General features: G+C 43.2%; 1 protein-coding gene across 3 annotated transcripts in view; it reads left to right on the top strand.

The window, feature by feature from the left end:
* The window catches only part of kiaa0825 (KIAA0825 ortholog), a 74,766-nt gene that overhangs the window by 16,457 nt on the left and 44,557 nt on the right, over positions 1–13,752 (top strand). For all 3 annotated transcript variants that reach the window (XM_049762179.2, XM_049762178.2, XM_049762181.1), the window contains 12 exons: positions 68–150; positions 237–479; positions 1,426–1,703; positions 2,162–2,312; positions 3,881–4,071; positions 4,130–4,336; positions 4,411–4,509; positions 6,514–6,653; positions 9,112–9,291; positions 10,778–11,017; positions 11,111–11,415; positions 11,558–11,664. In XM_049762179.2, the coding sequence (XP_049618136.1) occupies positions 68–150; positions 237–479; positions 1,426–1,703; positions 2,162–2,312; positions 3,881–4,071; positions 4,130–4,336; positions 4,411–4,509; positions 6,514–6,653; positions 9,112–9,291; positions 10,778–11,017; positions 11,111–11,415; positions 11,558–11,664 (2,224 nt within the window). The remainder of the gene's footprint in view (positions 1–67; positions 151–236; positions 480–1,425; positions 1,704–2,161; positions 2,313–3,880; positions 4,072–4,129; positions 4,337–4,410; positions 4,510–6,513; positions 6,654–9,111; positions 9,292–10,777; positions 11,018–11,110; positions 11,416–11,557; positions 11,665–13,752) is intronic.

Raw genomic sequence — 13,752 nt, 5'->3', positions numbered from 1 at the left:
TTAAATGGGTCATCCGATGATGGCATCGTATGGACTCTGACTTTTTTTTCATTTTTATTCCATATAGGCATCTTGAAAAAAGCTAAAGAGGAGTCAGATATGACAGGATTAAGCAGGACATTCACAACACCAACATTTCACACATCAGAGGTGAGCTACGTTCTCCTTAGAACCGAAAACGACTCATCACTAAAACTACTCGGAAGCGGGAAGATGACAGATTTGCTCTTTTGAAGGTTCTGGAGTTTGATTGGAGGTCAGCCTTTAGCGGACTGGTCCCTCATATGGCTCACTGTGTCAAAGTGGTGCTGGATGATGTTTGTAGCAAGAGTCTTCAGCAGGAGGAAGCCCTTCATTCCTTGCCTCACTACTCAGTCTCGATGGAAAGTTTAAGTGGACGCAGGAGCATCCACGACAGCAACATAAATGTCACTGACGACGACTACTCACCGAGAGACACTCCGAGCGTGGTAGCTAAGGTATGCCAGAAAAATTGGAACAGCTCTCATTGTGAGTGTCAAAATTTGTCCGGGCAACTTCATTACATGTAGGTCAACGTTTTATAGATTAGAGATGTTCAGGACAAAGGTTATACATGCATGCATTTGCATTGAAAAACACAGACGGACCGGTCTGGTTGCGATGGTATACTGGTTCATAAATAATGAATTTATATTTAATAAACATTTCAAGGCTCAAACCGTGCAAATCACCTTCGGTTTTGGAATAATTATAACATTCATTTTGATAAAGGACTCCACCCCAAAAAAAAAAAAAGAATCTCACTTTTTTTTTAGTTTGGGCCTCTTTAGAACAAATTCATAATCTTGACTTCTTTTCTTTGTGGCTTCTTGGAATTTGCCTGCTAATGGCAAAAGGAAGCACATTAGGTAGTATTTAATTCCCTGCAATAAAAGAGAGGATTGCGTAATAGTTAAAAAAAAAGGAAGATATGTCTTCATTTGGCAAATAGTTGGCGCCGCAGGACTGCAACATTCAAAATAATGATAGTCGAATTGTTTCATTCTAATCCTGCCGGTAAAAGCAGCTTTGTATCAACTTTGTTTCAAACATTTCCTTTTTTCTCAGTGAATGGCTTTTTTTTTTTTTTATTGAGGATCCCTTGATCCATTTCAATAATGTATCATAAACCTGAATGAAAAAAGACCCGACTAATCCGTTCTACCTCATTTGTTTGCATGCACTTAATTGTTTTTGTAACGCAAGGCTGAAAAGTAGACGCTCACATTCTTTCATTTGTGAGTTTGACGTTCAATCTCTTCAACTCAAGTGAGTGCAATTGTGTGACTCGCATAATTGTAAAAGTGCTTTTACAGATAGCAATCTCCTCAAAATACAGCTTTTTAATTTTTGCTTCCCCAAATTTTTGTGGTTTAACCGTCATTGCCTTCACTTTCCCTTCAGTTTTGTATTCCAGTGGTGGACGAGCTGGATTCCTTGCTACCGCTAGCAACCGCCTGCAAGGACAGCTCTCTCCTGGAGGTTCCATCAAGCTTCGTGGAGGCATGCAGCCGGGCAGCGTTAGCCGTGCTGGAACGTTTAGAGCAGAGAGCCCTGGAAGTCCCGTCGTCTCTCCCACTCAAGAACCTGCCTGCTCTGTTGGCCACTTGTATTTACGTACTCCATCGATTGGAACGCTACCACGCGCGGCTGAAGGACTCAACTTCTGCTTTAGCCAAAGTGTAAGTCGGCGTGCATCTACTGCGGGGTTTGAAAGAAAATGAGTGACAAGTGGTAATGACGGCCATATTGCGTCTACATCTGGTGACTTTTTATGCCTCATAATAGCTCCTTAACCTCCGCCCTCCATATATCCCCTCCAAAGGCATCATGCTTGCCCTCCACGCTCTTGTTTTTCCACCTCTGGCCCCATACACCCCTCCTCCGACACTTGGCCTGTTCCCCTTCTGGGTCGTAAAATACTTTTCCTCTCCTCACCAGTCGTTCCCTTTTTCCAAGCTTCCTGCACCCCCCGCCGTTAAACTCTCACCTCTTTCTGGAAAGTATCAAGGCAGGCAGATTTAAAGGAGACAATATGTCAGAGTGAACTTTAAGAATAAATCACGTTTTTCATGATTGTTCAAGTGCCGCAGTTTACACGAGTGTTTTTGTCGTCTTTTCCTTTCTACCTCCCCTCCAGCCACTTGAGTTTGCTGCCTGTCCAGAAGTACCAGCAAAGCGTTGAGGCCTTGAAGGACCAACTGAGCAGCTATTGTATCCAAGTTTGCTCCACCTGTGTGCTTCAGGATGCCGAGAGCCACCACTGGGCTGACCCCAAACCATTTTATGAGGTAAACCGAACACAGGAAAAATACATGATGCAAAAATTGTCATGAAAGAAACTTTAATTGAATAAATGTTTGAAGATGAAAGTAAAGTGTGCAAAATAAATAGTCAACAATTCAGCAAAAGTACGTTCAAATACATTTGCAAGTAGTATATAAATTATTTATTATTTATTTATTGTTTGGCCTCATTCAGAATCTGGCAGCTTTTAATTTAAAGGATGCCGCAAAAAAAAAAGCGAAATAAAATTGCAAAATGTTTGAAGCTGAATTTATATTTACTCGTCTTCCATTAAAACAGAAAAAATTGAATTTTCATTTTTTTTTTTCCAACTTTATGTTCCACTCTTTCTTTTATTCATATTAATGTTAAAAGCAAAGTCTGTACGTTGCCGTGCGACTCGTAGGATTTTCGGAACCCTCTGGAGCTTTCCCGCGTCTTCTTTTCATTTTCCCGTTCATTCCCGGCTCCCCTTTCTGAGCGAACCTCCTACTATGAACTTCCTGAGAACATCTGTGGCTTCCATGCTACCCCAGGGGCTCCGGGGGCTCAGCTGTCTGAAGTCTGCAGTCTACAGTGGGACTGTCTGGAAAGTAGCAAAAGGGCCCCTGTGACTTGGCCTCCTACCTTCATGCCCTCAAACCAATGGAGAGCTGGCTCGCCTCTTTGCTTCTATACGCTGCTTTTGCCTCTTTGTTCCCGCCCGCCTCCCCGGGTCAACGGTGTCGGGCAGACCTGCTGTGCGCAGGTGTGCGCTTTTGTTCAAGCACGCCTGCGCCTATTTGTGCAGATGAGGCCATGTGTGTGCGCGAAGATGGATGCATCAAATTTCTCTCTCCGTGCCTTGGCTCTTTCTCCAACTCCCACACTTTTTCTTGTCCTGGAGAAACTTATCGGCATGTGGATGAATGATCGGCGAGAAAATATTTCATGTGATATATTAACAGCATGTGTACAGAAAAATACCGGGGGGGGGGTTAAGTGGAGCCAGAATGCAAAACTTCTACATCTACATTCACATATGCTTCTCGATCCTGGCGTCTGGATTTGTTCTCTCAAGTCCACAGGCATAGGATGGCCGCTTAATCCCGGACGTTGAGTCCGGTCACGCTCCCATCAAACGCAGATCCCTAAATGACTCGCTCCTGGGAGGAAAAAAAGAGAGAAGACGTAAAATATGAGATCGATGAAGTGAAGTGGGAAGAAAATGAGCAAGGTACTAACCTGAGGAAGTGGAGCGCTTTTGACACTTTGTCAGTATGGTGAGCCATGTGTCATACAATGGCTTATTGTTGGACCATAAAGATGAGGAGTCTCCTCTTTGGCCTTGCTCTCAGAGAAGGTTTCACCCCCCCCTTCCAACACATGAGTCTAATGTGTTCTCCAGTTCTGGACTAAAGCCCCAATGGGACAAGAAACCAGGTGGCCCGACCACTAAGACGTTCACCTTTCTTCTGCTTTCTCTCACTCTTACTTCACCTTTTTGTTTTGTTTTTTGTGTGTGTGTCACTCACTGTCTGTGAACATTTTGACAAAATAGCTTCATCTCGTAACCTCCTTTTACCTCCCACAGGGTGAACGCTGTTCCTTCTCAGTGCAGATGTGGTTCTACTTCCTGTGTGGTCTCCGTAGTGATCTGTGGGCCGTCCTCCCGCCACGGTTAGCCAAAGAGTTGCTGGGACAGGTTCTGTCGGAAACACTACGGGTGCTGGTGCAGAGATACGCCAGGGCCCGACCTTCGTATAAGAGACACCTGCAGATAAGGTACTTCCAGACAGAATGATATATCTGGACCGTCCTTTACACATTCCTTTCCTACAAGATGTGACATCACAGCAGTGCTGCTGTTCGTGGAGGATCTATTGTGGAGCGTGTGCGAAGGTCCCGAGTCCTTGCTTCGCCGCGACCCGTCCTCGGCAGTCACCATAATCGCGGGTGGATCCGACTGGCCCTACCAGATCCATAGCTTGTGCGAACAGCTCCTGACGGTCCTCGTCATCGGCACGGCGCCGCTAACGTTGTTGTACAGGTTTGCGCGTCGCTAAACGTTAGCTGTCGAAACGATGTTGTTCGCAGTTAATATTCGAACTCTGTCTTTTCCAGAACATTTATGGATAACGATGAGTCGCAGCAGTTGAACAAGCCTGTGCTCCATTGGCTAAATGCTCTGGAACCAAACATCTACACAGAACAAGTCATACAGTATGTATTGAATGCAACGCCGTAATCAATCGTAATCCAACAAGAACAATCAACAACCCCGTTTCTTGTACATGTGATCATAGCTACACGTGTGTCTGGTTACTTGTGTGACCTCCAAGGTGCAGTCAATCACTCACCCTTGACTCCCCCCTCCTCCTCTGTAATCTCCCTCACAGCCAGAGGTGATGTCACTGCTCGCTGATGGCGCACAAATCAAACGAACCCCCGCACTTGTGCTCCAATGTACTGGCGAGCGGGAATTAGTTTATTTTTATGACCTCTTTATTTTTTTGCTCCCACCTCTTTGCTTTGCATGCAACGGCGCCAGTGGGGCCTGGTGGTGGCTTGAAGCCAGACCTACAACATACTGGATCAGGACTCGGAGGCCAAATATTACCTTAGCCCATAAAATAGAATAAAGAAAAACACTGTAATGATTATTAAATGAAACGATAATAAAATCACAAAGCACATGAACAAACCATCCAGACCGACATGCTTTAAACAAAGCGCAGTCGTGAAAGTTTAATTCTTTTGTTGACCGCACTCGAAACACAAATTATTTCCAGCCTCATCAAAACAACCTAACAAAATGTTTTGTTAAAACGCACTCTAAAATACTGTTCTATAAAAAAAAAGCATCACAATAATATAATTAAATACAAAATATGAAACATTTTTGTATTATGATTAATTTGTTGCGATGCCTCTCAGAAATGTGCGACCTGGCCACTGGGGGCAGTATGATAGGGTCATGCAGACACAAGTAAAAAGAACTTCACAAATACTTTAAGTGACTCAACACTTTCAGTAATTCAAGATGTTTTTTTTCATCAAGGATTATTGATATGGTGTCTGTCTACTTGTTTTGCTGCACAGCTTGTGTTCCAATGTCTTGCTAACTTCAGCAACATCTCCTGTCCATCTGTCCGTCTCTCTCATTCACTCAAAGCGTGTGCATGTATGTGAGGTTCCACAATCCGACTAGATTTATCAGTGCAGTTAAAAGAGGATTTCTTCTGGATTTGCGGCCGCACTGACATCATAAATTGCTCTGTCAGACGGAGGCATAGTTTGCCTCCGTCAAGCAGCGGGGTGCACCGCGCCGTAGCTTTCCCCCTCTCAAATAGAATGCTTAATTTCTGTGTAGACGTCCCCCGTGAAGCCTCCCGCCTCCTTGCGCCTCAGACAAACTCCGTCCATGCCTTCCATTAGGTTTTATTGAGATGTATAAAGTAGCATGGCGGCGCGCGCACATTCACACACGTCCTCGCACTAGCAGGCATACACACTGAGTGGTGTACACACACATGCACGTTTGCACACGCCGAGGACACGGCTCATTACCCACAGCTGGCTGCAGCCTCTTGGTTATACAAAAGATGTAGGAGGGGGGTGTATATTCATGTATTTGGCTGTCTCCCAAATGTTAATTTGCTTTTAGCCGGCCACGATTAGAGCTAATTCCTTCCCGGTGCACATTGTGAATACAAGCGAGAGTGAAGACATTTGCTGAGTCGACAGAGGGACACTGAAGGATCTTAACCTTGTTGCGGGGATTTAAATCACAGCCGTACCTTGAAAGTTGAAAGCGATTGGGTTCAGAACTTTGGGTGTTTGGGTTCTGAAGCAACTTTTTATCACGTATTATAAAAAAGATTAGTTTATTATTTAAAGTTATTGAATAGTGTTACTTTAAAATATCATTAAGTAAAAAGTCCTCCAGTCAATTACTTAAGGTAGTAGAAGAAAAAAAAATCTAATAATTGAGTGACATATAAATTGGTCATTCAAGCACGTCTTCTATTGTAACTCGGAGGAATTTAATTTCACATACAATGGCCGCCTGGTCTATATGAAGCCATGAAACTACTTTCTTCCATCCAAGCACATATTTGATTTCTGTCTGTCTCATCCACCATATTGAAGCATATTCCCTCCTTTGTTGTCTCTTACCTGACACTGCAGAACTGTCAACTTGTTTTTCCATCCCTCCCCTCTCAGAGACGGCCTTGTGGGCCAGGAAGCCTCTGAATGTCAGCTCCGGCTGCTGACCTCTGACCCCGGAAGCAATCCCAGGTTGCTGCTGCGAATGCTACTTCACAGAGACTGCCACCTGCCCCGTACGCTCCTGCAAAACTCTTGTAAGTCAAGTCCACGTGACCTTTTACAGACATTGCTGTGCACACACACAACTTTGAAACAATATGTTTTAAGATTTAAGATTCTTTCATCTACCTCCCGCCCCCAAATTCACTTTTCTCAACAGACTATAAATCATTTGGTGCATGTTACCTAACTCCGTAACGAAGCTCTTAACTTTTACAGACATTAAACAATCTCCCTCTCATTTTATTAGGTCATCATTATCATCATCCTTGCCGTCGTCATCATCATCATCATCCTCACCTCGGTCATCAGCGCCACTAAATCAATCGAGTGCAGTAATAAACACTCAACAGACCCAAGCAGTGCACATATGCTGACCTTTAAAGATTTTGCATTCCTCCTCCTCTCCCTTTGTACCGGCAACAGTCTAACCTTTAAAGACTGTTGTGCGCTCGCACATTAATTCCCATTATCGTGACCTCATTAATAACAACTCTCGCCGCGCCGTTCTCCGGGCCGACCCGGAGAGTCTGGCTCCGAGGCGCTGGGATGCCTCGGCGCCGTATATCAACGCTAGAAGCGCTGACTCTTGCATGTTATCGCAGTGACGGCCTAATTAAGCGAGAAGCGGGAAGACGCCGCCGCCTTGACTGAAAGCTTGCACTCTCGTAAGCATCTGCGCTAGCTTTGCGCGGGGATACAAATTGGAGACAAATGAGGAGAAAAATCAGCAGAAGGTGTCATCCGAGTGTTAGGTCAACACACCCTGTCAACGTCTTCATTGTGTGCGCTCTTGACACTTGTATTCAGTTTGTTTCTTTAAAAGTCCAACTTATCTTTTTGTAAGGGGACACAGGGGATCATGTTTGAGTAATTGGTTGTATTCATGCTATTTATTTTTTCCGTTACTGCAGTTTGCAATGATCACTGCTTTTACCTGCTTCAAGACGGAATAGGAAAGTCCTCGGTGACAAGTCGAATAAATAAAATAAAATGAAATAAAATGAAATAACTTTTTTTTAATTTAAAAAATAATTTAAAATGTAATTAAATTAAATAAATATAATAAAATGAAATAACTTTTTTATTTAAACAATAATTTAAAGTGTAATTAAATGAAATAAATATAATACAATTAAATTAATTTAAAACTTTCCCCCTAAAATTATCTGCTGTGCCCCGCTTTGTTCTCAATCCCGTTTCCTCGGACCGTCACGGTCACAAGACTGATACCCGGAACGTTTTCTCCTTGAGGACCAATTACCAGACAGGCAGAGAACAAGATAGTGGCACAAACCACCGAATAGACTGATTATAGGTCGGCTCGGTTCAACACTTAAGAAGTGTGTTAGATGTATGATTGCGCAAGAGAGGGGAACAAGTGAGTGACATCGCAGAGGAGAAATCATTTCTCATTTGGATCTTTCGTGTTACATTTTCGTTCAAAATCATTTCAAATTCATCCAAAGTAAGCCGCATTACAGCACACTTGTTCACCGTAACCATGGCAACATTGTTTGGTGTCAACCGCCACACACTCCAGCTCACCCTTGACCCTAATAAGGACCCGTATGATAGAAATGAATGGCCGCCTATCATTTGAAATCAAAAAGTTCACCGGTATTCAACTAATTGCAGCGCTTTACTTTTTTATGTGCGATCTCCCGAGGTTCCCGACGGCAGTGTTTCACACCCTATTCAAATAGCTGTCAACTCTGACAGACCGCTGGATATCTGCCACCTCTGGAGCAACGGGCCTCTGCTCAGCAACCCCTGTCAACTTAGCACACACACACACACACACACACGATATCGGCATGGATAGTCGTTGGACACACACCTCCGTCAGCCTCGTGCTTCGACAGCTAGCCCAGAAGGACACGCTGTCAAAACCTCTTCCCTTTCACTTCCCGTCTCCATGTGCTGTATATCCCACAGCCGGGGGGGCTTTGAAATCTGCTTCTCTTTTTTTTTTTTTTTTTTTGTACCCTCACAACCATCGAACACAGATTTGAGTTTTTCCCTTCCACAATACCTTTTGTTCGTCCATTCTGTTAACACATGTCAGAGTGAGCCTTGACATTTTGCAATGTTTTTTTATTTTCTCGTGGAAGGAAAACAAAATTGAAATGATCTGAATGATGTGGAGCATACACTCTTTGCTACAATGAGCTGTTTTTTTTCTGGATATTTTTCCTTTCAAAATAGGAATAGAATAAAACAAAGCGTCGACCTTGTTGCTGTCATTTTTAATAGTTGTCGTCTATGCTATGTTTACATTGTGTTTGAACTACAACATTTATTTAATATTTTCTTTGGCTGGCTGTTAATTACCATCAGTATAAAACAATTTCATTTGTATTTTATATTGTATCTTAGAGTCTTCATATAGTCTTTCCAGAATAAAAAAAAAGAGAATAATGTCTTTGAGTCAGTTGATTTTCAATGGATTATAAATCTCCCCTTATTCACTATCATTTCTTTTCTTTCCAGATTTTTGCCAAGAAGGTCAACCAGAAATACCCACACAGGAACGCAAAGCCGGCGATGCCTTTGTCGTTGCGCTTTTCAACATTTGTACCTGGCTGAGCGACACCCCCAAGGCCTTAACTCAGATCCTTCAACCATACCTGGAGAGTTTGCATGTATGGCAACATCTCTACACTCTGGCAGGTAAAGTAGCCTCCAGCCATTGAATAAAATGAATGACTTTCTTCCACAAGGTCTTGTCTTTATTATCGCCATGTGAATGCTTCTATATGTCATTTCTAAAGGCTCCCGCTGTAGTTCTGCGCTCTCCGTCAAAGCTGCATTTTACTCTCCAGCCCGTATAAAAAGACACCGAAGGCCGAGACTTGACCGCATCATTTTAAATGTCAAACACTTTAAAGCTTTGCTGTCTGTTAGGAATATTTAGATATTATATATAAGTGCGATTGTCAAGATAGAAAATGATTTTTAATCAGAATTATATATATATATATATATAATATATATATATATTTTTAAGTGTGATTGTCAAGGTAGAAAATGATTTTTAATATGAAACCAAAATGAGTGATTTGTTTCTTTTTGGAGATTTTTCGTCTGACAGTGGGAATCAATTAAAACCAGATTGAGAGATTTGCTCAATGTCATCCTTTATTCCCACAGGCTGGTTAGTTTAATTATTGGATTGTACCAAATCTTTCATATACCAGCTAGTCAGGAAGGGAAGGTTCGTAAATCAGACAGAGAAGTTTGACTACTTCTCCACTTATATCACACATCACGCGTCGTAGTAGCGAGCGCTTTCAAATCGATACCCGAGTCGATACAATAACGCTGGGTGCAAAGTGGCAAAACCAAGTGACTTTGAAAAATAGGTCTAGGTCTCACCTGCCTGGGCGTAGTGCCTCGTCAAACAGCTATATCATTTTGTGTTCCGCTCCAGTCTTTTTCTGCGGGTCTGAGGTCGCACATTTGTTAGACGTCCCATAAGATTTCACAGCGCTTCCAATACCGCCAGCATACTTTATCTGTCCCGTAGCCTTTGCTTCTACGGCGGCAGCTACGGGAAATTTATGGCCGCCATACAACTTCATGCGGTGGCTTCGCAAGCCATCAATACGAGCCGGATATGAAAGGGCAGAGCGACGGAAGACGTACTGTACGGCACCTTGAGAGGGTACTAAGACTTTCACCGTCGGCCCAATGAAATTGATTGAAAACATCTGAATGGGGCCGGTTATTACTTGCTTTATTACAGACATTTTAGCTGAATATATCAGCAATCTAATCCCTATATTTGACATTTATGTCAAAAGTAAAGTTGTGACATGATAAGAAAGTGGACTGTCCCAATGGACTCACAAGACTTGTCTGTAATGTCAGCATAGCATGAGTCCAAGGTGGAATTCACCCCGGGCGTCAAATTTTTTGGGGGGGGTGCTAAATTTCAAGAGAGGAAAGAAGAAAGCTATCGTTATAGAAGTTGTAGTGGTCGTAAATATTCCAAATCTGCAGCAGCATTTCATTTTTTATGCATGTTTTTGAAAAGTGGGAGGAAGCCGGAGTAGTAAAACCCACCCAGGCACCTTCATATTCTGTATTTTTTTTAATTTCATTTATTTACCGGCCACATGTACCTTTAAATAATGTCATTTTCTTCTTTTGCCAGACACAACTCAGAAAGTGCCGGTCGTGGTGGATCGTATCAGACTAATAGTCACCAAGTCTACCAACACCATTCTGGCTCACCTGGTTACCATGGTAACAGACTGGCATGCCACAGAGGAGCGAAGTGAAGCCTCGAAAATTGTTCCGGAAAGTGTCTTGGCTAAAGTGCCCAAAAGCTGGAACTATGTACCAGTGGAAGTACGAGCAAAGGAGACTGGGAAGGGAGACGCTTCGTCGAAGAGTAAGCAAATCAAACGGTTTTATTTCCGCATTTGTGCATTTATGATTGCCACACATGTATGATTAACACCGTGCTTATAAATCTTTCCTGCAGCTGTCACATCCCTCATCATTCAAGCCATGTCCTTCATCTTCACCAACCTGCCGCTGGCCGTAGCGTCCTTGCCCCTCCCCATCCGCTATCTCTTCCAAACGGCGGAGAAACATCTTTCCGAGCATGCCCGGCAACTACGCTCAGTGGGCCTGTTGCTCTGGTCCTTGTTGAACTGCCTGATCCACAATCTCTGGGACTCGCACACACTTGAGGAAATCAGTGGGCTATCCTTGAACTGTCAGGTCAAGGATCGCCTGGGCCTTTTGGCTGAATGTCTGCAGGCTTCAATCGGGATTCAACAGAAGGTAAAGAATAAGATCAGAATAGACGTAATGAAGGTCCAGAGTGGATAAATATATCATGACTTTGCTGTGGTTGTTCAGGGCAACCTGACCTGAGTTGAAATTGAGCCACGTGTAATTTGTGTGTGTTCCGTCCGTACGGCAGGGTGTACCCAAAAGCACGGTGCACAAGGTGCTGCAGGCTCTGGAGGAAAAAAGACCAAAGTGGATCAACGTGCAGCTGCAGAAGGCCCGCAAACTCTGCATAAACAGGTGAGGGGTCAACTTGGAGGTATTTAAACAGAGGTCAAGGTCAAAATGGCGTTAGCGTTCTTTAATGCGAACGTGTTCATACATCCCAGACGGTGCAATCCATCACTCGGCTTGGAGATGTTGAATATTCAATGGGGGTTGCGTTGTATTCATATCATTTGATTGAATACATGATTTTTCCGCAAGACGTTATATGTCTGATGTATTAAAACTAAAATTGTTGTTGAGGCCTGGTAGTCAATGAAAGGGGCGGGCCAACAGACATATTTGACATTTGGGGAATTCAGCGGGAACTTCAAGGTCGGTCGTAATCCTGAGTGCTGTTCATTCCAAAGCGCAGTCAGTGTTAGCACAAAAAAAAAAAGAGAAAGCATTTGAAAGGTCAGGAAAAGCCTACAAAAACATCTGAACTTTGTTTGGGTCAAAAGGTGACAGCCACCTTAAGTTTGAAAAATTTGTGCACACTTTTTTGTGATGGTTATTTATTTTGACTTCCACTCTTTGTTTTCAATTGATTTGGACAGGTTAGAGATGGAATGGCGGAAAAAGTTTTGAAATGATTTGGGTTGATCAAATTTGTTCATACTACCAAAACCTTGCATTTGAACAACTTTTTATACTCACCACTGTCCTTTTAGAATTGGTGCACCTTAACTTTTTACCTCTACACATTCTAGCCCAAATAATTTTATTTATTATGTTCATTCATTTTTTGTTTGTTTTGGTTTGGTTTATTCCGAACTAACAAATTATATCCACCGCATACATTAGCAAAAATAAAATAAAAATAATGTGTGCATGCATGTGTGCATTATGTGCCATAATTAATATTAATTAATTACACATTATTATTATTATTATTGCATTAGCAAAAAATAAATAAATAAAATAATGTGTGCACGCATGTGTGTGTGCGTACACGCATGTGTTGCTGTGTGAAAAGGAAGAGTGATTATGCGTCACTTGGCCTGTCTGAGGCATTCAGTAAGATCATTACTATTCATTAAACTAACCTTCACAGGGAAGTGACGCCCGCCTTGTAAACACTTGCAACACAATGTCCGAATAAGAGACATCCTGCGCGTGTGCGGCGACTTGACTCCTCACGTGGGAAACCGCACTCACGCATAAACACAAACACACTCATTTAAAACGGCCTTTCAAAAAAACAGATGCCCTCCCAACCCTTTGCCCGCTTTTCCTTTACTGTCTTAACCCCGCCCCCTCCCGTAGACATCCACCTTGTCTTTGCAAAGTAATTTGTAGAGGAGAAGATTATTGTTCTCCATCATGGTGACCCTGGCTGGGCTGACGGGATGCATACACAGATGAAGATGAATGCAGTTATTCCTTGGCGGAGGTCTGCCTCTTTCAGGGCACATTGGCCCTAATGACATGATTGATAGGCTGTCCCAAATCCGGAGGGGCCCTCATTAATCACCCCGCTGACTGAATCCAATCATCTGCTTCACCTGCACAGTGATGGACAGGAAAGGATACACAGCGCAGGTGCTGACACGGATGCACGGCCACCGTCCCAGACAACGACACCGCCGAAAGAAAGAATGAGGAGGCGTACGGACGGGACGACCCCCTCCCCCCCCCGCCCGTTTCCTACGCCGCCCTCAATGTCAAGTAGCCAATGACTGGCTGACAGGCTGCACTATTCCTGCCTCCTTATAATTACAAAGCGGGGAGAGAACAATGACAGCAAGTGTATGCGAAGGAGAAGGTGTGATGGACGGTAGCGGGACATCCATCTGTATAAGAAGGCTAGGAAAATGATGGGGGCATTTGTCAGGGCTGGAGGACTGTACATGCGTGAGGACCTTGACACACAGGCAAACGCACACACAGGCAGGACATGCTGAAGACGCACAAATCACTTTTAGTGCGCCAACATCCTTCTCGCAAAATTCCTGGCAGACAAAAAGTTGGGAAGGGAGTGCAAGGCGATCTGCTATCAAGTTTGGTTGGATTCAATATTTTTGCATTGGGGACGATTTGATTTTGCATTTTTTTTATTTTGGGGGGGAATGGTTACATAAGTTTTATGTGCAATACATTTTAAATGAATCATTAATTTTA

Source organism: Syngnathus scovelli, chromosome 3 (genome assembly GCF_024217435.2).
Source record: "Syngnathus scovelli strain Florida chromosome 3, RoL_Ssco_1.2, whole genome shotgun sequence".
NCBI lineage: Eukaryota > Metazoa > Chordata > Actinopteri > Syngnathiformes > Syngnathidae > Syngnathus > Syngnathus scovelli.
This window is presented reverse-complemented; position numbering and strand designations above follow the sequence as displayed.